We start from the raw sequence: 27,977 nt of genomic DNA, 5'->3' as shown, positions 1-27,977 counted from the left end.
AAAAAAAGAAAAGGATTTTTAAATGATGAATGACCTTTGAAAAGCCCGGCTTGTTTGTTTGTTTTAATATTCATTTATTTGCTTGGCTGCACTTGGTGTTAGTAGCAGCATGTGGGATCTAGTGCCCCAAACTGGGGCCCCTGCCCTGGGAGCGTGCACAGTCTTAGCCCCTGGACCCCCAGGGAAGTCCTGCCCTGTGGTTCTAACTGGCATCTCCCAGTGGCTAATGGGGGCAGTCCTCTGCCACTCCTCGGGCTACTCTCCTTAGCGGGGTTCCTACCGGGGGAGGTCAGGTCTCCGAGCGACTGGTACCTCCAGCTAGGGGGAGGTGCCTGGCTGGGCCCACCCACTTACTGCTTCTTGGTGGCAGGAAGGAAGCCCACCATCTCCATGGCCTGCTTGAGTCTTTCAAAGTCGTGCTTCAGGTCCTCTCCGTCCTCGATCTTCAAGTTATGCTGAAAAACAAAGTCAGCAGTGCTCTGGGTACTTCTGGGCTGGGGAGGGTGGTGTGTGAGGATGATTTTGGCTGGAACCGATGGGGCAGGGCCGGGGGGAGGCAGGAAATGAATGGACTCCTTTATGCCGCCCCGCTCTGGGCCTCCTTGGAGCTGGTTTGGGGGCTGGAGAGGGCCAAGGCGGATGGCCTCTGACCCCCTGGCAGAGCGTAAACAGCCCGTGGGGAACACAGGCCGCGTTTGTGGTTGGGGCTCGAGGCTGTTTACCTGGTTGAGGTAGAAATAATCTTCAGGCTGCTTGAGCTGAAATTCCCGACGCTCTTCCTCGCTGACGCCAAGTAACAAATAATAAAACACGTGGTAGTTCCTGTAGGTCAAAATTAGGAGAAAAAAGTTGTTTTTGGAGGCCGAGCGATAGCTACTCTTCAAACCACTACTAATATTGCTTTGGAGACCAGGCCAGGGAGAAAAAAGCACCTCGATTATGTACAAATTGGAGACAATAAGTCGATTCTTATGATCTTTAAAAAAAAAAAAAAAAAAAAAACTCCAAAAATCAAACCACGAGCTTCTCCAGTGAATAGATTCCTCAGAGGGTGGGCATCTCTCACTCACTGGCGGACCAGAGATGATGCTAATCTGACCACATTTCAGCAGACACCCAAGCGCCTACTCCAGGAAAAAGCCCCAGGGAGGCACAAAAACAAGCCGGAGGAGGTGGCAAAGCTCACGCTCCTAGGAGATCCATCAGGGCCTCCTGTAGATACTCCCATCTCAGGACATCTGCTTTTCTCTTTCACAGGGAAGACGGCGACATCAGGGATCATCAAGGAAATATCCCCCTACCTCTCATCCTTCTCCTGAGAGACCAGGCGAGACTTTTCAAGCAGGTACTTTTCGACAACCGCTCTGTCATCAAGCAGAAAAAGAAGAACCAAGTGTTACACGCTAATGTTGTTTCCCTGAAGAACAAGAATGATTCATGACTGTGGTAAAGCCAGCTGCAGATTAACAACCTTGGACCCAAAGTAAACACAGGGACGAAAGGGTGATAGCTCTTGAGTGTCGTAAACAAGCAACCTAAATGTCGTAAATACGATTTCATTCTTAAGGTAAATACTACTGTCGTAAATCCACCTCACCCTGCTACTACAATCTATAAAAATAAGGGTCCTGGGCTGGCCACTTCTGCCCTACACACCGGATGTGGGCTGACAGTTGTATGGAAGCCCAACCTGGCATCACTCGGGATGGCCCCCCAGGCGGCAGGAACTGAGATGATTAGACCGATGTACTCCCGAATAACACCGGAAAGTTGAACCCTGCTTCCACCATCTCCCCAGCCATGAAGTGTTTCTCCAATTGAAAATCGATACACAAGGTAATGGATTCACTTTTCTATTCTTCTTAAAACAGCTTTACTGATGATTGATATATGATCAACTATACATACTCAAAAGCATGCACCCAGATGAGTTTTTCACTGGGTCCTTCCATAATCTCTATGCAATTTTCAAAACCAGCTTTAGCAAGTATAGCTGATGCACAACGGATATAACGTGTACGACTGCATGAGCTGTGACACATGCGAATCCCTGAGAGCCCACCACCGTGACCGAGACAGCGAACACGCCCTTAATCCCGAGCAGACTCTTGGGGCCTCTGTCAACTCCTCCCTGCCATCCACCCCCGAGCAGCCACGGACCAATCCCGCTAAAGATCACTCTGGATTTTCTAGAATTAAAAAAAAAACTCAAAAAACCAAAACACTCATTTAATATGTATAGTTATCTCTTGAATAACACAAGTTTGAACTGTGGATCCACTGATAGGTGGATATTTTTTTCAATAGCAAATGCCGAAGTCCTACAAGATCTGTGGTTGGGTGAATCCACGGATGCCGAACCACAGATATGAAGGATCTGGGGAACTGGAGGAACCTTGGATATGCAGGGCTGACTCGAAGCCATCTGCAGATTTCTGACTAACCCCTGCGTTGTACAAGGGTCAGCTGGATACTGAATCTGCCTTCTTTCACTCAACTCAATGGTTCTGAGATTCAGCCACTTGGGAGCATGCATCAGAACTTCATTCTTCTTCATGGCTAAGTAAGGGCTTCCCAGGTAGCTCAGTAGTAAAGAATCTGCCTGTCAATGCAGGAGGCGTGGGTTCAATCCCTGGGTGAGGAAGATCCCCTGGAGGAGGAAATGGCAACCCACTCCAGTATTCTTGCCTGAAGAATCCCATGGACAGAGGAGGCTGGTAGATTATCCATGGGGTGGAAAAGACTCAGACATGATTGAGCAAATCGGCACAATAGTCTACATGTCTGCTGCTGCTGAGTCACTTCAGTCCTGTCCGACTCTGCGACCCCATAGACGGTAGCCCACCAGGCTCTCCTGTCCCTGGGATTTTCCAGGCAAGAACACTGGAGTGGGTTGCCATTTCCTTCTCCAATGCATGAAAGTGAAAAGTGAAAGGGAAGTTGCTCAGTCGTGTCCGACTCTTAGCGACCCCATGGACTGCAGCCCACCAGGCTCCTCCGTCCCTGGGATTTTCCAGGCCAGAGTACTGGAGTGGGGTGCCATTGCCTTCCCCGTGTCTACATGTCTAGATACACATTTTGTTTATCTGTTTATCACTTGATGGACGTGTGCTGGGCCCGGGTCCCTGAGGCTGTGTTGGTCCTGGGGTAGGAAGGAGGTACTCACACAGCCACACCCTCAATGCTAATAGAGACTTCAGACATTTCTTGGAGCTCTACTGCGAGGTTCTAGGCACTGGGATTTCTGAGTATTGCTCAGAGTACTGAGATTAAATTGAGATTAAATACACTGGATTTAAATGCCCTCCGGGAGGGGCACTGTGGCTCCCACTGATGGAGGAGGTGTTAACGTGCTGTCCAGGACCTCACAGGAGCGGGGTGGCCTGGTGGGGACCTGACTCTCACGGGGTCCGCTATCACCAGGTATGTGAGCTGTATGGCTCTGCAGGTCACCCTCATCTGAGTCCATCCTGTGATACAGAAGAGGGAGCTGGGGATTAGGGCCCTGGTCCCAGGCCTGCTGAATGCTTCCAGACTGTCTCCAGGACGGCAGTCTTCCGGCTGCAGCCTTGTGCAAGCGCACACACACGCTGAATGGATGCCTGCGCACACACCCCGCACGGGTGGATTTCCAAAGGCTCAGCACGCTCGTGTCCTCTCTTCTTTCAAACTCCTATTTTCTTCCATTCCCTCCTCTGACCAGTAACTTGTAGTTCTCAGCAGTTTTGTTTTCCTGGGCAGGAAGGCTGCCTCTGGTCCTAGACTCACGTTTCCATCTCAATCTGCAGCCAATTCTCTGTGCTGTCTCGCCACATGGGCAAGGACAGTGACCCCGCAAGGGCACCGAGCTGTCATCTGACAGGCCACAGCCTTTGGTGATTACTCGTGAAGCCTGGGCCCCTACAGGGGTGATCTTGCACACAGCCAGGGATCCCCTCCGTACTGAGCCCTTGGGCCCACAGGAACACGAGGCCTTGCAAATTGGGGAACTGGGGGGAGGGGTGGACTGCCCTTGAACCTTGGCCTTGTCGGGAAGCGGCATCGAAAAGTGTCACCTGCCCAAAAGCAGAACCAGGTCTGGGCCTGCTCCCTGCAAGCTGGTGGCAGCCACTCCCTGGACGGGAAGTGCACCTCCTTCCACCCAGCGTGGGCAGGCCACCGTCAAGGGCTGAGGCAGGACCTCCTTTCCTGAATCCAAGGCCACAGACAGGATGCTGCAGCTGATCTGTGAGATCCAGTGACCCAGGACCACAGCTGCCCTGAGCCTGCCAAGAGCCGAGGTGTGCAGGGCAGGCTGGCTGCTTCGCTGAGGGCCAGCCCTGCTATGTGCTGGGCCAAACAGTGGCTCCCAGAAGACACGTCCACCTGGAACGTGTGACTGTGATTCTGAAAAAACACTTTTGCAGATGAAATTAAGTGAAGGACCTGGAGATGGGGTTTCCTTGGGGGCTCGGCCAGTAAAGAATCTGCCTGCAGTAGGGGAGACCCGGGTTCGATCCTTGGATGGAAAAGATCTTCTGGAGAAGGGAATGGCAACCCACTGCAGCATTCTTGCCTGGGAAACCCCAGGGACAGAAGAGCCAGGCACACTACCGTCCACAGGGTTGCAAGAGTTGGACACAACTGAGCAGCTAACACTCTCACCTTATTTTTCTAGAGATGAGATCCTCCTCCATGGTCCAGAGGGGCCCTAAATCCAGGGACAAGTATCCCAGAAGACAGAGGAGGAGAGCATGGAGAAACTCAGGGGAGAAGACCGCATGGAGACTGGAGCGAAGACTGGGGTGACGGGGCTACGAGCCAAGGGTACCTGGGGCCCCCGGAAGCTGGAAGGGGCCAGGACGGATCCTCGCCTAGAGCCCCTGCAGGGAGCATGGCCCTTCCCACACCTTGATCTTGGACTTCTGGCCTCCAGAACCACGAGAGAATAATTGTTTTGTGTTCTTATTGCTGTGTGCTGACCAGTCTGTGATACTCTGTTTCAGCAGCCATGGGACATGAAATGGAGAGCACAGGATGGACTGATCTGGGGGGAGAACAGGGGCATCGAGGCCCCACTGGCAGCAAAGGCTCCGGCTTCTGGCCTGCAGAGCCAGTCCAGGACCCAGGAAAACGTGAGGCAGCCTCTGGGTGTCTCTGCTCCCAAGGGAACCGCTGGAACGAAAAACAGTTGGCATCTGCGTCTTCTACTTAGTAAGATACCATGGGCTTCCCCTGCTAGTCAGAGGCTCTGCAATGTGGCAGATACAATATGGACCCATGGGAGAAAACCAGATTTAAAATAAGGAGTGAAGGGGAATTCCCTGGCAGTCCACCGGTTAGGACTCTGTGATTTCACTGCTGTGGCCCAGGTTCAACCCCTGCGTGGGGAATTAAGATCCCATAAGCCTCGAAGCACAGAAGAGCGGGACAGAATAGAATAAAATAAACAGTGAAGGTCTTTCTGGAGAAAGGGCTGAAACCTGCGGGGCAAGTGGGGGCAGGAGAGTGGTTCTGCCCATGCAGAGACCGCGCTGGGCCCAGCGGCAGTTGGGAAGGGATTACTGGACGGCCCATGGAAGGCGGGGGCCATGGGGAGAACTGCCCACTCTTGAGTGTCCCTGAGGGGCTGAGGGGCCAGAGGAGATGTTGCCTTTAGCGAGGGTCTCTCTCCCTACATCACTTAAGAGCCTGGGCAGAGGGGAAAAGGAAAGAAGCCAGAGGTTGAAGGATTTGGGAAGGAAACATTTCTGTCCTTGTCTTGAACCTGCACCATCAACTGAGATGATCATCAGCCAGGGTCAGGTTTATTTTTTTTGCCATGCCATGAGGCATGTAGGATCTTAGGTCCCTGACTGGGGACTGGACCTGTCCCCCTGCCGTGGAGGCACAGAGTCGTAAAACCACTGGACCAGTGGGGAAGTCCCAGTCAGATTTAGATGGACAGAAGAACCCGGATATTTTGAAATCAATCCTCCTGGAGGACCTCTGCCTTCCTGAAACACATGAGCCTTTGCGCAGCCTCTATGGGCCTGTTGCTTGGATCTCCCCGCATCTAACATTTAAGGATTCTTATTCTACTGCTCAGAGCATCACCTGGAGCCTTTGCAAATCCCACCGCCACTGTGGACTCTCACACCAGAATGTGGAGCGGGAAGGGTTCCTTTAAGTCACCAGCCAGTGGACTGTGCCGAAATGTCTTTTTTTCCCCCCACTGTGAAATAGTTTATGGCTCATAAGACCTTTGCATGTTAAACAAAAATCCAAAACACTATGCAGTATTAAGTCGCAATTATATTTTTTTAACTACTTGAAACTACCCAGAACGTACATCTTAAGAGGAAAAAAATCCTACAGTATCAACCGCGGAAATCACAGTATGACCAAATGGATAATTCCTTGTAACATTAACTCATTGCGTAAGGCTGCCAGGTATTTTTATTAGCATAACATTGCACAGAATACAAATAAACACAATTTCTTTTTCGTTTTTTGGGAACACAATTTCAAAGCTGCACATTTAGTTGAAGTAACTGTACCTTCACGTAAGGAACTCACATTTCTGGCACAAAATGTAAATCTGTTTTAACTTCCGCCTGGCAGTCAACTTCACAATCCAGCTACCACCTATGAACTCATTTGTCTCCTCATCCACCTAGCCATCCAAACCACCCATCAGTCTATATACTCATTTATGAATCCATCCATCTACCAATGATCCCATCCATCCATCCACGAATCAAACCACCCCTCCATCCTTCTATCTGTTCATCCATGAACCTACCCACTCATCATCCATCCATGAATCTATCCACCCATCCATGAACCTACTATCCATCAATCAATCTATCCATCCATCCACGAACCTACCCATCCAAATCCATCAGTCTACATATCCATCCTCTCATTTATTCTCTACCAGTGAGTCCATCCATCCATCTATGAATCTACGCACCCATCCTTCTATCCATCCATCCGTGAATCTACCCATCCATCCTTTTATCCATCTATCCATGAATCTACGCGCCCATTCTTCTATCCATCCATCTGTGAATCTACCCATTCATCATCCATCCATCCATCCATCCGTGAATCTACACATCCATCCTTCTATCCATCCATCTATGAATCTACGCGCCCATCCTTCTATCCATCTACCCATGAATCTACCCATTCATCGTCCATCCATCACCCACCCATCCATGAACCTTCTACCCATCCATCCATCCATGAACCTACCCACCCATCACCCACGCATCTATGAATCTACCCATCCTTCTATCCACCCACCCACCCTGGAATCCATCCATCAGTCTACGTCCCGTCCATCCCTCCCTCCATCCCACTCACCCACCCACTTTCAGCACAACTGGACAACTGCCTTACTTTGCTACCTAGCATCATGTCTCCTTCCAGCTAAAGGGGCACATTTGGCAAATGCCAGAGTCCACATCAACTCTTCCTAGACCCATGGAATCAGAAACATCAAGATCAGGAAATAGGTTGGTGGGCCCTCGCCTGCTCTTGACAAATGCCATCATGCTAGGAACTCTAGCTCATTGTACTTAACTTAGTGGGTGCCTCAATGCCCTAGGCGATGCCCCGTGGCAGGCAGGTTTGGTTATGAAGGTGCCGCCCTCCTCCCCAACCCACGCTTCCTGCCACCTCTCAGACTTTCATATCAATGACTAAAAATCATACTCGTTTCCCTTCATGATTCACAAATGCCTGCAAGATCATGACTTCAGCATTCAGTTCCCTGCTGACCCAGTCCTGGGTCCCCGCTGCAGGGAAGCCCAGGACCCCAGACCAACGGTGGAGTGCACAGCGTGGGCACCAGCTGACTCACCCTCTCACGATGCCGCTCTCCAGGTAGTTGACCTGGATGAATTTCCCAAATCGGCTGGAATTGTTGTTGTGAGCTGTTTTAGCATTTCCAAAAGCCTGCGAGGAAAACAAAAGCAGGTTTTCAGATTGTGAGGATGACATTTCTACAGGCCTCCGCCTGGAGGCTCCCTCAGGGTGCTGTGGACCATGGTTCACTGGAAGCCACTCACAGACTCCAGGTGACGCCTGGAAAACACACAAGTAGGCAGCCCAGCGCGTCCCAAGTGTGTGTGCGCACGCTCAGTCGCGCCTGACTTCTTTGAGTCCCCATGGACTGTACCCACCAGACTCCTCTGTCCATGGGATTCTTCAGGCAAGAGTACTGGAGTGGGTTGTCATTTCCTCCTCCGAGGGACCTGCCCGACACAGGGATCGAACCCACGTCTCCTGCGGCTCCCACACTGGCAGGCAGATTCTTTACCACTGAGCCACAGGGGCTTCCGACACATCTTATGGGCTTGCTCTTCACCTCTGTGTTGAGGTGTAGGAGGGGCTCAAGTTCTAAGTCCTGGACACTGGAAACACCAGTTGTAGGAATACTTTTTTTCAGTAATAACTGTTCACGTAGCAAACTCTGGCCTGTGGTCAAATTCAGTCTACTGTATGTTTTTGTACTGCCTGTGAGCCAAGAGTGGTTTTTACATTTGTAAATGGTTTTTAAAAAAAAAAAACAAAAAACCCAAGAAAAGTAATATTTCCTGCCATGTAAAAATCCTATTCAAGTTTCAGCATCCACAAATGAAGTGTCTGGGCACACAGCCAGGCCTGTTCATTTATCGACCACCTACCACTGTCTTTGTGCTGTGACAGTGGGGAGCTATGACAGAGACCATCTGGCCTGCAAAGCCAGAAAATATTTACTATCCAGAATATTTATTTTCCGGAAGGAGTTTGCTGGGCCCTGGGTTGATACCAGCTCCAGGCCAGCCGCCAGCCTGCTTGTGAGGAAGCAGACATGGGGACTCGTCCCTTCCTGGAGGGTCTTGCAATACCATGGCATGACAAGCTGGTTGACAGCAATTTTTAAAAAAAAATTAGGGTCAAAATGACATAACATAAAACTAAGTTCCAAAAGTGAACACTTCAGTGGCACGCAGTACATTCACAACGCTGTCCAACCATCACCTCTGTTTAGTTCCAGAACATTTCTATCTTCCCAAGAGGAGACCCATCCTCCTCAGCAGTTACTCCCCAGCCCCTGGTAACCACCAGTTTGCTTTCTGTCTCTCGGGATTTATTTGCCTGGTCTGGACATTTCACATTAAGTGGGGGCACACACTAGGTGGCCTTTCGTGTCTGGCTTCTTTCACTCAGCATGATGCTTCTGGGGTCCCATGGTGTGAATTAGGGCTTCATTCCCAAGACAGAGAGGAGGTGTGCACAGTGCTCAGAGCCCATGGCTTGGCAGTGCCCCCCGGGGTCTCCCACGTGACCACCATCCAGATGAAAACAAGAGAACACCCTCTGTCCCCTACTCAGGTTCCTGGTGTTACCTCTTTCCCACATGGTACCCAGATAAGGGGAGGGCCCGGTGGAATCTTGGGGGAACTTGGGGCAGGAGAAGTACCTGGGCAGTGGTGGTCCCTGTTTCAGGGAGTGACAGGCCGAAAGAAGTGAGGGTGGTGAGGCTGGGCAGAGGAGGGAAGAGAGGCAGAGATGGGATGGGGCGGGGGTGTCGCATGAGGAAAGGGAAGCTTGGCAATAGCGAAAAAGGTATCAGGCTCACGCTGTTCCCTTTTAAGGAGGCTGAGCCCGGCAGGAAGGCCACAGCTGGGAGGAGGCGGGAAGGCCACTGCCAAGGTCTGCTGTGGGGTGGGGGACAAGGGCAGGGTGGAGAGAGGTGGCCAGGCTCTCAGGCAGACACCGAGAGGAGTTCGGATTTTCTCCAAGTGCTCAATTGGCAGGCAGGATGGATGCAGGTCAATCTCTGAGGAGCTTCCGACTCGATGCCTGGAGGCAGAAGCCCCGTCAAAAAGCATCTGCTGGAAGGCCAGGGACACTTCCTCAGAAAACAGCTCCATTCAGTGGAGCTTGCGATCCGGGCAGCAGCCCCCGCTGGGCTCATGCGCCGGTCATGCTCCCGGATGACGAGGTCATGGGATGCGTGACTTCCTGCCCCTGCTGCCCCTGGGGCTCCAGACCCCAGAACCGGGCCTCGCTGTAGAACCTGAACCAACCGCCAGACTGCCAAGCAGGGGACGAGTGACTGAGGGAGAGGAGGTCCCAGGGAGGAAACCAGGCCCAGTTGTAAAGGGGGTACCTTCAGGGCTCAGACAGTAAAGAATCTGCCTGCAATTCAGGAGACCAGGGTTCAGTCCCTGGGTCGGGAAGATCCCCTAGCTGAGGGAATGGCAACCCACTCCAGTCTTCTTGCCTGGAAAATTCCATGGTCAGAGGAGCCTGGCGGCCTACACACCACGGGGTCCCCAAGAGTCGGACACGACTGAGACTAACTTGCAGGCGAGGGGAGGGGTCTTCACCTGGCCATGTGGTGGTGGGATCTAGCCTGACGAGGTGCTTTCCAGAGTCACACAGCGGCCACAGAGCCCCCTTCTCTTCTTCACAGGGTCTGGATGTGCATGACTGAGCTCTAGGCCAGTTGCTGGGGCCCGGGCCTCCATCTGCTCTGCCCTCCCGAGTGTCTGTGGAACACAGTGCAGGGTTCCCGGCCTCGGCGCTGCTGACACTCAGGGAGCGATCACTCTCCGGGGTAGGGCTGTCCTGCGCACTGCAGGGTATCGAGGTCATCCCTGGTCTCTCCCTGCCAGAGGCCGGCAGCATGTGGGACAACCCGAGAAGTCCCTGCAGGGACTTGCCTGCTGGTCCAGGAGTTAAGCATCTGCCTTGCACTGCAAGGGGCGCGGGTTTAATCCCCAGCTGGGGATCTGAGATCCCACATGCCTCAGAGCAGCTAAGTCTGTACCCCGCGACTATGGAGCCTGAGGGCTCTGGAGCCTCCGTGCCACAACTACGGCAGCCCAAGTGATACAACTATGGAGTCTGTGTGCCGCAATGAAAGGTTCCACATGATGCAACTGAGACCTGATTTGTTGCTCAGTTGCTAAGTCGTGTCTGACTCTTTGCGACCCCATGGACTGCAGCACACCAGACTTCCCTGTCCTTCACTATCTCCTGGAATTTGCTCAGATTCAAGTCCATCAAGACGGTGATGCTATCTAATCATCTCATCCTCTGCCGTGATGCAGTCAAATAAATAAGAAAAGTCCCCAGGGAGAGCCGAATTGCTGGGGATTGAGAAGCACAGATGAAGGTAAAAGGTGTTTGTAGGAGCAGGTTGTCTGGGGCTCCTTCCTGTAATAAAGGCCCCCATGTGTGCTGCAGGCCCTGATGGGCCCCCTGGTGAAGAAAACTGTCTATCCAGGTTTTAATCTCCTGTTTCCCTTATGTTCAGCCTTTGGGGTAAACCCCACGGGCTCTTGAGCCATGGCTCTGGGAAAAGCAGACGGCAGATCCATCTCCTCCTTTCCTTCCAGACCCTGCAGGGTGCTGTCTGAGCTGAGGACAGGCCTGCTTTGTGATAAAATGAGCTCCCACGAGCAAGCATGCAAAGTGCTGCCTGTCCTAACTACAAACAGATGGCGAGGGGGGTGCCTGACCCCGAGTGACACCCCTCCAGGGGCAAGTCCTGAATCGTCGCGGTGGCTGGGTTCAAGGCCTGCCACAGAGACACCCCAGAAATGCACATTTCCACCCAGAGGAGCCACGGTGGTCCCTTATGAATGTCAGACATGTCTCTGGTGAGTTTTAAGGAAACATCCAGGCCCAGCATCCTGGGGACCAGAGGGGATGTCTTTGGGACCGGCTCTCTGGTTCTGCGATTACCAGCGTGGTGACCTCATGCGTCTGGTATGCGGTCTCAACACACTGCGACTTTTCAAAGCTGATCTAAAAATATCCGGTTGGTGCTATTATACGTCCGTTGGAGGAGGAGGAGGAAATGCTGGCCTGGCACCCGAAGCGAGGGGAGCTATTGTGTAGCTGTTCCCGGGGCCGGCCAGGGGTGTGCAAGGCCTCCAAGCACAAGGGTGGTTGGTGTGCCCGGTGGATCATGTGGGGCTGAAGATAAAGGGGAGGGAGGAAGTGGGACCCGGGTGCCAGCAGTGATGCGATGTGAGCTGGCTCTGGGGCAGGGGAGGCCACAAGCTCGTGCTATCTTCCCGGCATGCCAGAAGATCCACAGCCCTGGCAAAACGCTATTTGGGAGAGGACTCTACTTTCTCAGAAATGCTGTTTCCCTTCCCTTTATAAAATAAAAGACACGTTTCTCTTTCCTTGTTTTCTTTCCTTATGTCTTTTCTTTTGGCCATGCCGTGCTGCGTGTGGGATCTTAGTTCCCTGACCAGGGATCGAACCCATGCCCCTGTGTTGGGGGTGTGGAGTCTTAACCGCTGGACATGTTTCTAATATAAAGTATATGCTTTGAAAAAAACATATGGAACCGTGCTAAAAGTTTATCCAATAAAAGGGAAAAAAACCATAAAGAGAGGATCCATTAATCCAACCCCACCTCCAGCCAAGGTTTCTAGGTTTAAATGAACGAAGCAGGAGCGCCCTGGCCTTCTCTGACCTTCTGCTCCCCAGGTAGCCACCTCCACCCTGGCCAGGGATGCTGTCAGCAGGGGGAAGTCTGGCTGTCTTCTAACTGCTCTTGTCTTTGAGGTTCCTCTGCGAGACTCAAAAAGGTTTTATTAATTTTTTTTTCTTCTAAATTTTTGGCCGTGCTGCTCAGCATGTGGGATCTTATTAACAGCTCCCTGACCAGGGATTGAACATATGACCCCTGCAGTTGGAAGTATGGAGTCTTAACCACTGGACTGTCAGGGAAATGCCTGAATGAGGATTTTTAAACCAAAGATATTCAAGATTGAGCAGCCTACGTAGCCAGAAATTTCTAGAAAGTGCGTTGGCTATCTCAAGAGGGTGGGTCTTCTCTCTGTTGGAATGCATGGTCAATATTTTAGGAAGAATGGCGATGTAACATTAAGTAATTGCCTGTGGTATGTGCCAGCCACATGTCAGGCTTGCTACAGGCTTGTGCCTTTTTCTTTTGCTTGAATTCCTCTAAGGGACAGACCTGGCCTTCCCCGTTTCTGATGAGGACGCAGGAGCAGAGAGGTCAGCTGACCTCCTTGAAGTCCAAGAGCAGGTGGGTGACGTGGCTGTGGGCTGGAACCCAGGGCCTCTACTGTGAGTCCGCCCCCTGGCTGTTGCCCCTCAGACCCTGGTCCAGACTGGTTCTTGGTGCTGGGAGCCAGGCAAGTCAACCCGGGGCTTTTTAGGGTGTCTGCCTGCCCTGGCTCAAGATGCCTCACCCAAGGTCTGGCAACCAGGCAGGCAGATGCCCCAGCCCCAAGCTCACACCTGGCCTCTGTACATCCCACACAAAAACCAGACAAGCTTCAACGGATTGCATTAGGCAAACAATGTTTTGCTTTCAGATTTCAAAAGTGAAAAGCCCCATGGAATGAGGTCACCAAGGCAAGCGTGCTTGCTATCTCCTGTGTTGATAGGTGAGTCTCAAGTCGGGGGTGGGGGGTCGGGGTGGGGGAAGGATTTCTCCTGGAGAGTTCTCCAGCCTCACCCTTGCAGGGTGGTGGTCCTTCCAGCTAAGTAGAGGTGGCCTGAAAATGGTAACTCCATACCCATGACTGTCTTCAATCGCTGTAGTGAATTCATCTTGTGTGGGGCTGGCTTTCTGTTTCCTGATCTAGCCATGGGGACCCCTCCCCCGGCCCCTTCCCAAGTGTATGTGGTGCTTGTATATACATGGTTTCACTTATTCATTTGACAACAATGTACTGGTTGGTGGCCGTGTGCCTGGCACCATTCTAGTCTCAGAGATCCCCTCCCTGGTGGGGCTCCGACAGGGACATTCCGCACGTTAACCTTGACCGTGGCTGGGACGTCACCGCCTCTGGACTTCCTGGAGGCTGCCCACTGCCTCCCATGACCTTGACGTTGCCCTGCCCCCTGCAATGCCAGGTCAGGGCAGAGCCTCTGTTCCCCACCCTGAGACCACGAGCCGCTCCACACAGGATTTCCGAATCTTGTGTCCAGTCCAGGTCACACACCAAGACAGAGGAGTGACCGGTGGCGCCAGGAGAGGCTGTGAACGGTAAGACAACTCCAGCAAACACTAGGCTACCGTGAAGCCCAGAGGCGGGGCTGGAAGACAGCCTGGCTTCCACTAGCCCTCTTGTTATAGCCGTGGCTGGGGTTGCAGAGAGCAACACCCGAGAGTGACCGGGACCTAGCCCTGGAACTCCAGTTGTCTTCCCAAGCGCTCTCCAAGTTCCAGGCGTAACTTTCTACGTGGTCCTATCTGTCTGGGGACACAAGCGACCGTCACGTCCGCAGGAGACCTGGGAGGCGTCCCACGGCCCCCGGCCCCAGACGCCCAGGAAATGTGCTCGGCTGAGTCTACTGAGCAAACAGCCCCCCCGGGGGGGGGCATCCAGTCAGCCTGGGGGTTTCCTGTGTGGAAATGCCGGGAAAATAACGCCCCCGGGTGTGTGCGGGGTGGAGGGCTACCTTTGGTGAGCAGCCCAGGAGAACAGTTCCACGTCGACAGGGAATTCCAGCGGGTCCTTGTGGTCCCGGGCTGGGGGGCTGCGCCAAGAGGGACAAATTAGTTTGCTGCTCATGAGTTTCAAGTTCCTCTTCTGTAAAACGAAGGGGTAAACCCCTGCCTTCTCAGATCGTTCGAGGACGAAAGGTGACCCTCTGTGTGAACCAGGGGCGGGCCAACCTGCCCTGTGAAGGGCCAGCTAGTAAGTATTTGGGGTTGCCGGTGGAGCGTGAGGCAGTCACAGATGACCTGTACACGAATGCGCGTGGCCACGGGGAGGATGCCTACGTAATGCTCAGGAATGGGCGGGGGGTCAGGCTGAGACATGGACCTCCACCAGGGTCAGCAAATTATGGCCAGCCACCTGTTTCTGTGTGGTGTGCGAGCTAAAAATGGAAGTCACTTTTTTTTTTTTTTTTTTTTGGCCACACTGCTTGGCGTGTGGGATCTTAGTTCCCCGACCAGGGAGTGAACCTGTGCCCGCAGCACTGGAGGCGTCAAGTCTTAACCACTGGATAGCCAGGGAAGTCCCAGATGTTACTTGAAAAAATCAAAACAGTACGTCCCCACACATGAAAGTGACAGGAAATCCCACTTTCAACAGCCATGAGTAAGGCTCTGCTGGCACCCAGTCCTGTCCATTTACAGGCAGTCTGTCTGCTTCTGGACTGTGGCAGGGTTGAGCTGTGGTGGGGGACTGCTCCGGCAGAGAAAACACTGACACCTGGACCCTTCACAGGAAAGGTGTGTCAGCCTCTGTACTAGGGGCTCTTGGGTAAATGCCTCTTTCTTCCAAAAGGGGCCAGGGCAGTGCTGAGGCAGGGAGAGGACGTCAACACTCTGACATGCAAGATGCTCATGAGAGGGCCCGAGTCGCCTAAGCTGACTGGTCTCCTTGCAAAGATGTGGCAAGGACACAGAGAAGTGGCACCAGGAAGTACGGAGGGCAGGAGGGGCCAGCGGAGTCACAGGCTCAGAGGGGCTGCGTGGGAGGGGAGGGGACAGACAAGCCTGCTCCTTGAGGATCGGAGTGGATGGGGTGGGAGGTGGGGAAGGAGAAGCATGGCCAACGTGACTCCCACAGCGCTGCTGCTGTGCAGGGAACGGCTGGAGGGAGACGGAGCCAGGGGAGGGGAGGACAGCGGGAGACTTCCCTGGCAGTCTCTATGCCCGGTGCAAAAAGTCGAGGGTTTGATCCCTGGTCTGGGAACTAAGATCCCACGTGCTGTGTGGCATGGCTGGGAAAAGGGATGACAATGGGAAGTGGGTGGCAATGATGGCGAGAGGTGGTGGTTGTGGGGCAGAAGATTGGACCCCCCAGTGACCAGGTCAGCCCACGCAGGTGACAGCTGCAGGCTCACTGGGCCTGTGGGTGCGGAGCAGGAAGTAGAGCAATCACCCCCAACCTCATGCTCCTCGACTCACAGATGAGGAAGTGGAGGGTTTTTAGGGCCCGGCTGACACCCAGCTTTAGCTTGGGCTCTGTTCTTTCCCTGTTGCCCACAGGGCTTGGGATACCCAGCAGGCTCCCTCTAGCCAGCTGCCGGCTGCACGGACAGACGGGCAGATGGCAGGTATGTAAAGAGAGCCGAGCGCTGACGGGACATGATGCTGACTCCCGCTCTGTGACCCCAGCTCCTAACAGACGCTGTCACTCTCACCCGGAAGGGCACTGGCTGTCAGCCACAGACGTGAACAGAAACACTGAAAAACACACCAAGGGTTCCTGGGCCCAGCACAAGGCCCTTTGAGAGGGACAGATTCTTGCCAGGGGCTGAAGTTTCACAGTGGCTGTGCCAGCGGGTGGGTGGGGGGAGGTGGGGTTATGGAATCTTAGGGGAAAAAAAGAAACCAAACATGAAACAAGCTATTATACCTCGTATTTCACTAAATTTTGGTTTAGGTTATAAATGAAACCACGTGCTAGGTTGCAGACAGAACAAAGAACAAATTAAGCTTTGATGGGGGAGGGTCTTGCTTGGTTCTTACTGCACCAAAAATACTGGCGGAGCTGATGAATTCCCGAGGGCTTGTCTTATCCATCTGACACTCTTTGGGCTACCCCAGTGGCTCAGACGGTAAAAGAATCTGCCTGCAATGCAGGAGACCTGGGTTTGATCCCTGGGTCGGGAAGATCCCCTGGAGAAGGGAAAGGCAACCCACTCCAGTATGCGTGCCTGGAGAATTCCATGGACACAGGAGCCTGCAGGCTATAGTCCATGGGGTCACAGAGTCAGACACAACTGAGCAACTAATACTTCACTCTCTGTGATGTACTCGGTTCTTTTTCTCAGGTTTTTGAGTTGGGATGTTAATTCATTTACTTTCATTTATTCCGTTTATGGACATAAAGTATTTATGGCTACGAACTGTCCTGCTGTTACTGATTTAAATACATCCCATGGATTCTGATACTATACAGTTTCAATTAACGGTTTTTAGAATATCTGTAATTTTGATTTACGGGCTCCCCTGATGGCTCAGCAATAGAGAATCTGCCTGCCAATGCAGGAGACACAGGAGATGCAGGTTCGATCCCTGAGTCAGCAAGATCCCCTAGAGAAGGAAATGGCAACCCACTCCAGTATCCTTGACTGGGGAATCCCATAGACAGAGGAGCCTGGTGGGCTATAGTGCATAGGGTCGCAATGAATCAGACACAACTGAGTGACTAAACTACCACCAATTTTGGTTTAGAGATTCCCCCTTCATCTAAGAATTAACAGAGGTCACTTTTTCTTTATAACAAATTTCCATATGAAAGGCCCTTAAAAATTAATTCTAGTTTTACGGCATTATAAAGAGAACTAACTGATAATGGTACTTCTACTTTTGGAAGCTCTAAGATCCTTTCTCTGCGACTTGACATAGGGATGACTACTTCCACAAATACTCAAGATTTATTCTCATAATGGAGTGAAGGGTTTGTGGTATGGCCAAAAGATCTGCCTAAATGTGAGGTCTGGGCATCTTATAGCCCTGTCTATTTGCTGTCTACTCAAGGAGTCTTTCACTTTTCACTTTCATGCGTTGGAGAAGGAAATGGCAACCCACTCCAGTGTTCTTGTCTGGAGAATCCCAGGGACGGGGGAGCCTGGTGGGCTGCCGTCTGTGGGGTCACACAGATTGGACACGACTGAAGCAGCAGCAGCAGCAAGGAGCCTTATCTTATGTTTTCATCTATTTCTCCCAGTATCTTTTATAATTTCTGCTTTGTAAAAGCAGCTGCTGTGTTGTGATGCATAGATACTGACAATGATTATATCTTGAGCGTAAACTGAGGATTTTGGCATGATGGTGAATCTTCTTCATCATACAATGTTCAGAGGCCGCAGCTCTCCCTTTTACACATCAAAATTGCAGCTGTGTTCTATCCCGTTTCTATCTGTCTCCTACATCTGTGCCTGTCCCTTCATTTTTAGCTTTCTGAACTACTTTGGTCTGGGTGTGTCTCGTTCATAAAGCATGGAGTTGAACTCCGCCTGGAGAAACCAGCTGAACACTCCCTTTAGGCAGAGTGCACCTATGTAAAGTTAGCAACACAATGGACTCGTTCCCTCTGGAAGCTCAGGCTTCCATCCGTAGCTCTCTTTCCCATCTGCTGCTCATGGGTGTGACTGAGTAACTGGAGGTCAGAGCAATTCTCCGGGTCACTTCTGATGACTTCCTGCAATCATGCACCTTTTGCAAGATTTTTCAACCTCATTTTGCAACTGATTTACTTTGTATTTGTGTGGTGGGATGATCTGGGAAGGAGGACCCACCAGGCCTGGTGGGCTGGAAGGAGTCACACTTAGGCTGAGCTGAGCGGGGGAGGTGTGAGTGGAGGGCTTGTTTTGTAGTGGGTGGTGGCTCACTATGGAACGTTTCCTTTTAGGATGATGTCTGCTTCCCTGTGCGTGTATGCCAGTCACTCAGCCATGTCCAAGTCTTTTGCAACCCCACGGACAGTAGCCTGCCAGGCTCCTCTGTCCACGGGATTACCCAGGTGAGAATACTGGAGTGGGTTGCCATTTCCTAGTCCAGGGAAAAGGAAATGGCAAATTTCCTTTGCTTCCCTGTATGAATTTCTCTACAAATCAGGACTTCCCTGGTGGCTCAGATGGTAAAGAATCTGCCTGCAATGCGGAAGACCTGGGTTCAATCCCTGGGTCTGGAAGATACCCTGGAGAAGAAGATGGCAACTCACTCCAGTATTCTTCTCCCCTGGAGAATTCTATGGACAGAGGAGCCTGGTAGGCATCCATGGGGTCACAAAGAGTTGGACATGACCAAGCAACTAACATTTTCACAAATCTCAAGCTGCACGGTGCTGCTGCTGAGAGCAGTAAGGACTCTCTTAATACATTCCATGCAGTAAAACTAAGCTTTTGCCCTTGAGAGGAAAGGTGAGCTCCCAAGGGTGGGCTGGAGGGAAAGACTAGAGTCTGAGAGCATCGCTCCACTCTCCCTACAGGCCCTATAGCTTCTCTCCAAACCCTCGGGGACAGGGAGGGGGAATGGGAGGGTCCCTCCCCCACCCCCTACCCCTGCTGGCTACCCTTGGGTCCACCCTCCATACCTGGGGTGAGCAAAGCTGTCTTCCTGAGGCTCCCCCGCCTTACAACAGGGAGGAAAAAGAGAACTGTCAAGATTCCTCTGCCTTTCCCCATGAGTCACCTCTACCATACTGCTCTGGTAGGTTGCGATAAAGGAGAGGAAAAGTTGAGAATCCAAGTATGGGCTGTACGGACTTGTTATAGATGCAGACTTGGGCCCATTCCAGACCTGCGGGATTTCTAGAAAGGCTAGGGAATCTAAATTCTTAAACCAGAGCCTGAGGCTGTTCTGATCCCTGGAAGCGTGAAAACTACTGCTCTAGGGTTTACTCTAAGAGTGAAGGCTCTCTAGGGAGAAATAGAGCAAGAGGACACTTAGGTACCACGTTCCCTCTTTGCTGAACATCTAGAGTAAGGGTCTTGACAATTAGAAGCAGGGCAGAGCAAAGAGCTTCGTGCTCAGTATACTTAATCAGGGGGCTCCGCCGGTGGCTCAGCAGTAAAGAATCTGCCTGCAATGCAGGAGACACAGTAGACTCAGGTTCGACCGCCGTGTCGGGAGGATCCCCTGAAGAAGGAAACGGTGACCCACTCCAGTGTTCTTGCCTGGAGAATCCCATGGACAGAGGAGCCTGACAGGCTACAGTCTATAGGGTTGGAAGAGTCAGACATGACTGAAGCAACTTAGCATGCATACTTAATCAGATTGCTTTCCTAATACTTAGCCCCAAGAGATGGGAAACTTTCATAGTCCAGGGTTTCACTGACAGCAGCCTCTCCCCATCTGCACCCCAATCCCAGACGGGTCCAGTTCCCAGCGTGCCCCCACTTGGTAGCCTTGTTCAGCCAGGCACAGTAAGGTGGAGGGAAAGTGAGCAGAAACTAGGCCCCCGGATGATGCAGGAGCAGGTGCAGGAGGAGAAAGCATCACCTTCCAGAGCCGCCTTCCAGCTGTGACTCCTCATAGCCCTGGAAGGTAAGGGGCTGTTTAGGGAACCGAGTTCAGTGGCTGGGCCCCAGTCGTGGCGCGGGCCCTTCGGGAAGCAGGTGCCCTGGACGCCACCCTGACTGCGGGACACTGTCACCTGCGCACACCAGCGGGGCCGCCGGCCAGAGCCCGGGCACTGGCAGGAAATGCTTCAGAGGAAGGGACGGCAGGACATGGCGACAGCGAGCACGCAGGCCACAGGGGAGAGCACCGAAGACCACCGACGACGCTCAGCTGACGGCATGGGGCAGCGCGGGAGGCTGGGGACTCGTCAGGGCGATGCTCACTGTGCTCTGCGCAGCTCACAGACAGGGAGGGAGCCTGTCTGAGCGACAGATCTGGCCTGTGGGGGATCGTCTATGGACCCCCTTCCCTCCACACACACAAGCCACGTCTCATCCTTTTTCTCTAAAAACCTTTTAATTTTAAAATGGTTTTAGATTTACTACGAAGTTCTAAGAATATCACAGAGGGTTCCCAAGGGCCCCACGCTCAGGGTCTCCTACTGTCAATATAACGATGGCACAGCTGCCAGAAAAAGTGAACAAACCGATACTGACTGACCCTGCGTGGGAGCTCAGCTGTGTCTGACTCTTCGTGACCCCAGGGACTGTAGCCCACCAGGCTCCTCTGTCCATAGGATTCTCCAGGCAAGAGTACTGGAGTCAGGGACTGAACTCGGGTCTCCAGCATCTCCTGAATTGCAGGCAGGTTCCTTAAAGCTCAGCCACCTGGGAAGCCGATGCTGACTGATGCATTATTACGAAACTAAGCTTGCATACATTCAGATGTCCTCATTTCCCCCGCAACGCTGTTTTCTATCCTCGTATCACGTGTTACGTGGGCTTCCCTGGCGGCTCAGTTGGTAAAGAATCTGCCCACAAAGCGGGAGCCCTGGGTCCAATCCCTGGCTTGGGAAGTTCCCTTGGAGAAGGAAATGGCTACCTACTCCAGTATTCTGGCCTGGAGAATGCCATGGACTGTATAGTCCATAGGGTCACAAAGAGTTGGACGTGACTGAGCAATTTTCATTTCATCACGTTACATTCAGCCCTCCCATATCAAGTATCTCAGGCTTATTTTTCAGACCTTAACAGTCTTAAGGAGGATGGGGTGAGTATACTTTAGGATGTCCTTCAATCTGGGTATCTGTTCTTTTTTTAAAAAAGTATTTATTTTATTTGGCTGCACCAGATCTTCTTGCGGTATGTGGGATCTTTAGTCCCCCAACCAGGGATTGAACAAAGGCCCCCTGCACTGGGAGCCTGGAGTCTTAGCCACTGGGCCACTGGGGAAGCCCCCAATATGGGTATCTTCGATGCTTCTCTCCCACTGCCTGTTTCTGTAAATGACGTTTTATTGACAGACGGCCCCACCGTTCATTTTATCCTGTCTGTGGCTGCTTTCGCTCTGTGATGCAGGGTGAGTAGCTGCAAGCTAAGCAGTTGCGAAACAGACTGAGCGGCTGTGAAATCTGGAAATGCTAATTAATGCGGCCTTTTACAGAACCAGTTTACACACCCCTGGGGTAAACTACTATACCAGGGCTTACGTGTAAACTGCTGAATCCAGGAGACATTCCACAGGAACAGCCACTGTGAACCTGCTCTGGCCGATTTTATGATCTTTCAGTCTTGGGGGAGGGTTTCGCCAATTCACGTCGAAATGAAACGTTCTCTGGGTGGAAACGGTGATGTTAAAGATAAGTGGCTAGATGAAACATTTTGGAGCACTTCCACACTTGCGGGAGAAATTTTACCTAAAGGGGCTCAGGTCTAACCTCAAGCCGGTCCTGTGTCCTGTTGCTGGATCGGCGGCTTGCGTGGGGCCTGGGAAGATGGAGCTCGGGTGCCCTGGGGGCCACTCCAGAGGCCAGAGCCAACAGGACCGGATCTGGGACGGCTGCACTTCTGCCTGCTAACTTCGAGATCGATGGGAAGGATTCCAAGAGGCTGATGTGGCGGGACCTGTTGTTGATTAGTTGCCCAGTCATGTCCGATTCTTGTGACCCCATGGATTGTAGCCGCTAGGCTCCTCTGTCCATGGGCTTTCCCATGGCGAGAATACTGGAGTGGGCTGCCATTTCCTTTTCCAGGGAGTCTTCCCAACCTAGGGAGTGAACCTGTGTCTCCCACATCTCCTGCATTGGCGGACGGCTTCTTTTCCACTGAGCCACCGGAAGCCCGTGGTGGGACCTGATGGGGAGCGTTCCAGACGTGTTTGTTGTCGTCCAGTCGTGTCTGACTCTTTGCCACCCCGTGGACTGTAGCCCGCCAGGCTTCCCTGTCCTACCATCTCCTAGAGTCTGCTCAAACTCACGTCCATTGAGTCAGTGATGCCATCCAACCATCTCATCCTGTCACCCTCTTCTGCCCTCGCTCTTTCCCAGCAGCAGGGTCTTTTCCAGTGAGCCGGCTCTTCACATAAAGTGGCCAAAGTATTTAAGCTTCAGTCCTTCCAATGAATATTCAGGGTTTCAATTGTGGTAAATTTTAACGTACTGCTTTAATGTATGACTTGGTGGCACCTGGCAGGTTTGCTACGTCGGGCAGCCGTCACCTCTATTGCGTCCCAGAACGCTTCATTACCCCACAGGAAACCTTGTGCCCATAAGCAGCCACTCCCCACTCCCACTGCCCCAGCCCCGGGCGACCGCTCATCTGCTCGCTGTCTCCTTGGATCTGCCTGTCGCGGACACTTCATGTCGATGGGGCCAGAAGTGCGTGGCCCTGTGTGTCTGGCTTCTCCCGCTCAGCACGATGCTGTCGTCCACCCTGTAGAGTGGGTCAGTGTTGCACTCCTCTTCGGTTGTTGTTGTCCAGTCACTCAGTCGTGCCTGACTCTTTGCGACCCTGAGGACTGCAGCACGCCAGGCTTCCCTGTTCTTCACCATCTCCTGGAGCTTGCTCAAACTCACGTGCATTGAGCTGGCATTCCTCTTCACGGCTGAGCAATCTCCATTGTGTCCACTCTGCTCTGGAAAGGGGCAGCAGGAGTAACAGCCAGGCCTGCCTTGGTGGGTCTCTCCGTCTTCCCTGGGTCTGGGGGGGGGGCCACGGCTGGCGCTAACCTGAGTCCAGGAGGACCACTGCAACCAAGGCCCTCCAGTGTCCCCCGTGCTCTGGGATAAAGTGTTTCTAGTCACCTCTTTTTTGGATTGGTGCAATCCTCCCTCTGATCTTTCATCACAGGCCTGCTCCAGCCTTCGCTTCTCTCATGGAGGCCTCTCCCCAGTGTCTCCCATCTTTTAAAATTTTTTTCAAATATTTATTTGGCTTCACTGGCTTGTAGTTATGGTGTGCGGGCTCAGCTACTCCGCGGTACATGGGATTTTAGTTCCCCAACCAGGGATTGAAACTTAACACAGGTTACGAATGCAGGTTCTTAACCACTGGACCACCAGTGAAGTCCCTCCCATCTTCTTTAAGGGGCAGCTGTGGAACAGGTGTCGAAGGCCACCCATGCACAGGAGGGCTTGGATCCCCACGAGGTGTCCCCTCAGCCTCAGCACTGCCATGACCGCATCACCGTGCTTGCTTCCTCCCTGCTCTGCCATAGCTGAAATCTGGGGCTGCTGCAGGAAAGTGAATGAGCCCCGAGCACTGGAGGGCCTCTCAGAGCCCCAGGGTGTGGGGCTGGGAGTCGCACTGTGCTGGTACTGGGCAAAGACCCTGCTGGCCTCGGGACCTTCTGGAGCTCTCCTCTGCCTCTCCCAGGAAGCCTCGGGGGCAGACCTAGCTAGATGATGGTGCAGGAGGGTAAGGCATGTGCTCTCCCCTGGGGCAGGGGAGAGCAGCAGGCTGTAGGCCACATGGCACCTATGCAGCCGAGCTGGGCTTCTGGGCAGAGTCAGCTCTTTCCCAGAGGCCCTGGAGGTGGCCAATTCTGCAGGGAGGGGTGCAGTCACATGCTGAGGGGGAACTGGTCCAGGCTCTATGGCAGAACTGGAGACACTCCTCCAGGGCTGCGCGTCCTTGTCACCGTCTCTCCCCACTCCCCCTCCGCCCCCACACCCTCACCAACACTGATACCTCCATCAAGCAGCTCTGTGCAGGCAGTGGCTCCTGGATCCACACGGCTCCCTGAAAGACCCTGTCCAGAACCCCAGGCCTGATTTTCAACTGCACATCCTAAAGGCCCCTAAGCTAGAGCAGGTGTCTTGGCCTCGGCTGATACATGCTTTTGGGGACATGTCATTCTTCACAGAAGGGCTGTTCTGTGAATCGCAGGATGTTCAGCAGCACCTTTGGTCAACAAAAGAACATCTCCAGGGACTTCCCTGGCGGTCCAGTGGTTAAGATTCTGCTTTGCAATGTGGGAAACTCAGGTTCGATCCCTGGTCAGGGAACTAAGATCCTACATGAGAAGAGCAACTGATCCTGTGTGCCAAAACTAAGACCTGATGCGGCCAAATAAATAAATATTAAAGAGAAAAAACTTCCAGATGTTTCCAAATGTCCCCTGGTGGTAGAATCAGCCTTGGCTGAGAAATGAGCCTTCGACTCTGCTAAGAAATTAAAAAACTGGCTGCTCTGCATATCCCTGGACAAAACTCTAATTCAAAAAGATACATGCACCCCTAGGTTCACAGCAGCACTATTCACAACAGCCAAGACATGGAAACAGCCTACATGCCCACCGACAGATGACTGGATAAGGAGATGCGGTGCAGATACACCACGGAACACTACGCAGCCGCAGAAACAGACGACTCAATGCCATTTGCAGCAACATGGACTCGACTAGAGATGAGCATGCTGAATGAAGTAAGCCAAAAAGGGAAAGCCCATATGATATCACTTATATGTGGAATCTAAACTATGGCACCAATGAATCTATCTACAGAATGCAGATAGATTCACAGACACAGGGAACAGACTTGTGCTTGCCCAGGGGGGTGTGGGGTGGGGGAGGGCAGGACTGGGAGTTTGGAATGAGCAGATATAAACTATTATACATACAACAGATAAACAACAAGGTCCCACCGTAAAGCACAGTGAACCATATTCAACAGCCTATGATGAACCAGAACAGAACAGAATATTAAAAACCAAGCCCGTGCGCAGCCACCACTGAGCCCACGCTCCCAGAGCCTGCACTCCGAACGAAGAGTAGCTCCCACTCGCCGCAACCAGAGAAAAGCGCGGGTGCAGCGATGAAGACCCAGTGCAACCGAAAATAAATTTTTTAAAAAAGAAAAGGAGAGGGTAAGATGTCTGGAGAGAGTAACATGGAAATTTACGTTAGCATATGTGAAACAGAGCGCCGATGGGAATTTGCTGTATGACTTGGGGAAATCAAACAGGGGCTCTGTATCAACCTAGAGAGGGGGGATGGGGAGGGGGATGGGGGGAGGTTCAAGAGGGAGGGGACATATGTGTACCTATGGCTGATTCTTGTTGATGTTTGGCAGAAGACAACAAAATTCTGTAAGGTAATTATCCTTCAGTTAAAAAAAAATGTCTATATGTGTACAACTGAGTCACTTTGCTGTCCCAGCAGAGATTAACTAAATTAACTATGAAAGAAAGTGAGAGTGTTAGTCACTCACCCATGTCTGACTCTTTGTGACCCCATGGACTGTGGCCTGCCAGGCTCCTCTGTCCACGGGATTCTCCAGGCGAGAATACTAAAGTGGGTTGCCATTCCCCTCTCCAGGGGATCTTCTCGACCCAGGGTTTAAACCCAGGTCTCCTGCATTGCAGGCAGAATCTTTACACCATCTGAGCCACCAGGCAAACTTCAATTTTAAAAAATTGGCTGCCCTAGAGATCCCTGGACCCTCAGGAAGGGCTAAGTAGAACTTTGTAAATTCTCATAGGTGGCTGTGACTTACTCTCCCGTAAACGGGTGAGGATTACATTGAACATTTCCTGGCAGCTCAGACCATGGAAGACTTTGAGCCCAGGTACCTGAGCATTGCCAGAGGGTGGCCATTTCCCCCTCCACCCAGGAGGAGCTGGTCAAGTTATGAGCTGGGGTCAGAGGACTGATCAGTGGCTGGGTGGTGGACCGAGAGCCTTGAGCTTGACCTCCTGGCCTTTCCAAAAGACAGGTCACTTCCATGGGCCTCAGGTAACTGAGGTGTTGCTGGGCCTGGCCTTGGGGGCTGGCTGCAGCCAGCAGTGGCTGAATGACACAGAAGCAGACTTTCAGAAGGAAACCACCCAGTGATGCTGGGGACAGAGCCCTGGAGCTGCTCCATCCTGGATAATCACCAGGAAAGAAATCGGCTGCCAGGCCCTGTGGCTGCCTGATGCCTGGCCGCATCCCTGCCCCAAAGAGCAAGGCAGATGTAGCTGATGGGCTGATGGACGGTGGGTAGACGCTTTCACCGCGCCCCACCCCCACCCCCACCGCCCAACTCCACCAGCCCTGGTATAGCAAAGTGCCCAGAACGTTCGGAAAGGGCTGTGGCTGTGGCAGGGGTGTCCCAGGCCCGGAGCTATGCTTTGCCTTTTAATCGACTCTTTTTGCAAATTCCAAGGAGGCCTTTCTGGGTGCTTAAAATACACCCATAATTTCACTCTTCTCTTAGACGCAATGTTCCCCAAAATATAACTTTCACTTTGGTCTAAAATAGCCTCAGATGACTGCAAGGCGTCAGGGCTCTGCACTCTTAGGCAGCAAGCCAGAGAGGCAGCCTCGCAGGTCTGCCAGGCATGGGAGGGGCAGAGACTGCCTGTGGGCTGCGTCTTCCAGGTGGCTGTCCCCTCCCGGACACTTCCAGGGGCCCCCGGACAGAAAGGTGCAGGCACTCACAGCTGTAGGGCGCCCTGATCCTCTCCACACCCCCAAAGACAACCCCTCATCTTTCTGTGCCCCCTCCTGCTCTGGTGTGGCCTTACTTCTCAGCTGGGCAGTCTGCAGGCTGTCACGCTGCCTCGGATCCCTCCTTCCAATCAAGAGGTTCCTCAACGCGGCTCCCGCCATCTTCCGCATCTTGTGACATCCTTGTGGTGAGCTGGGAACACCCACGCCTGCTGATACGTACTAAGCACCAGGGCTGGGAACACATCCACCCCCAAGCCCGGGCGACGAGAAGCTTGTCCCCAGGCTCATCTCTCTGGCTGAACTATCCGCGTGCCGTGAACGCCAGGGCCTCCTTCTGGGCACACATCTGGCACCCCGATGCTAGCTTCCTCCAGGGGTGCTGTGGCCCTCAGTGTACGCCGCTGGCCTGGCCCGCCAGCCTCAGTGAGTTCACACTGGCTCTCCCAGCAGCTTGTGGAGGGTCCAGGGGCTGGTGTGGGGGAAGGGCAGGGCTGGGAGGCACTGGGGTCTTGCTGGCTGTCTTCATCCCCCTGTGCCTGGCAGATTATGTTGCCCTGCAGGCAGGATGCAGGTGGCCTCAGGGCCCAGGGTGTGGCTGGAAACCCTCCGTGAAATGAAAGATAGGAAAATGATACTAAAAAACTGGAGCAATATATGAAAACAGCCAAGTACATGAGGTGAAACCAAAAGCTACAATAAAATACGTCACAATTCTGCCAAGCGGTGGGGGGGCGTGGCGGTGCAGATAACCTTGCGTGCTCTCCGGCAGCGAAAACCACCATGGCGGTCTTGGTTCGTTTCCTGTTGGGGAGTTGCTTAAAGAAGAGGTGAACCACAGCCAGCGCCTCGTGTGAGGTTCAGAAAGTTACCCCCAGGAGGACAGGGATGGGAGCGGGTGATGAAATTCCAGTGCAGAGAAACCAGCGTGAAACGCACCAGAAATCTGCCCAAGTCCTTTCATGACAGTTGCCTGCAAGAAAGCCTGCAGGAAGCGTGTGACTTCTCAGCTCTGGGGGGGCTCACCACATGGGTGACTGCATTTTTTCTTTTTTGGCATTGACGAGCAGCTTTTTAAATAACATTTGAAGACTTTGCCCTAAGCACAAACTTGGATGGAAAACCCAACCCTTGTATCTGAATGAGCTTTGCTGTTGGTGAGGAAGATGGGAGGAGGGACTGCCCTGGTGGCCCAGTGGTTAAGAATCAGCCTGCAAATGCAGGG

The 27,977-nt window shown here is 52.7% G+C and overlaps 1 protein-coding gene across 10 annotated transcripts in view; it reads right to left on the bottom strand.

Moving 5' to 3' along the window:
* Positions 1-27,977, bottom strand: part of MYO9B (myosin IXB) — a 107,316-nt gene that overhangs the window by 48,509 nt on the left and 30,830 nt on the right. For all 10 annotated transcript variants that reach the window (XM_018051361.1, XM_018051366.1, XM_018051357.1 and 7 more), the window contains 4 exons: positions 7,829-7,923; positions 1,302-1,364; positions 723-822; positions 355-455 (listed from right to left, as the gene is read on the bottom strand). In XM_018051361.1, coding sequence (XP_017906850.1) covers positions 355-455; positions 723-822; positions 1,302-1,364; positions 7,829-7,923 — 359 coding nt within the window. The remainder of the gene's footprint in view (positions 1-354; positions 456-722; positions 823-1,301; positions 1,365-7,828; positions 7,924-27,977) is intronic.

The sequence above is a fragment of the Capra hircus genome, chromosome 7 (genome assembly GCF_001704415.2).
Source record: "Capra hircus breed San Clemente chromosome 7, ASM170441v1, whole genome shotgun sequence".
Taxonomy (NCBI): domain Eukaryota; kingdom Metazoa; phylum Chordata; class Mammalia; order Artiodactyla; family Bovidae; genus Capra; species Capra hircus.
Note: the sequence above shows the minus strand (reverse complement) of the source record. Positions and strands in the feature narration are given on the sequence as shown.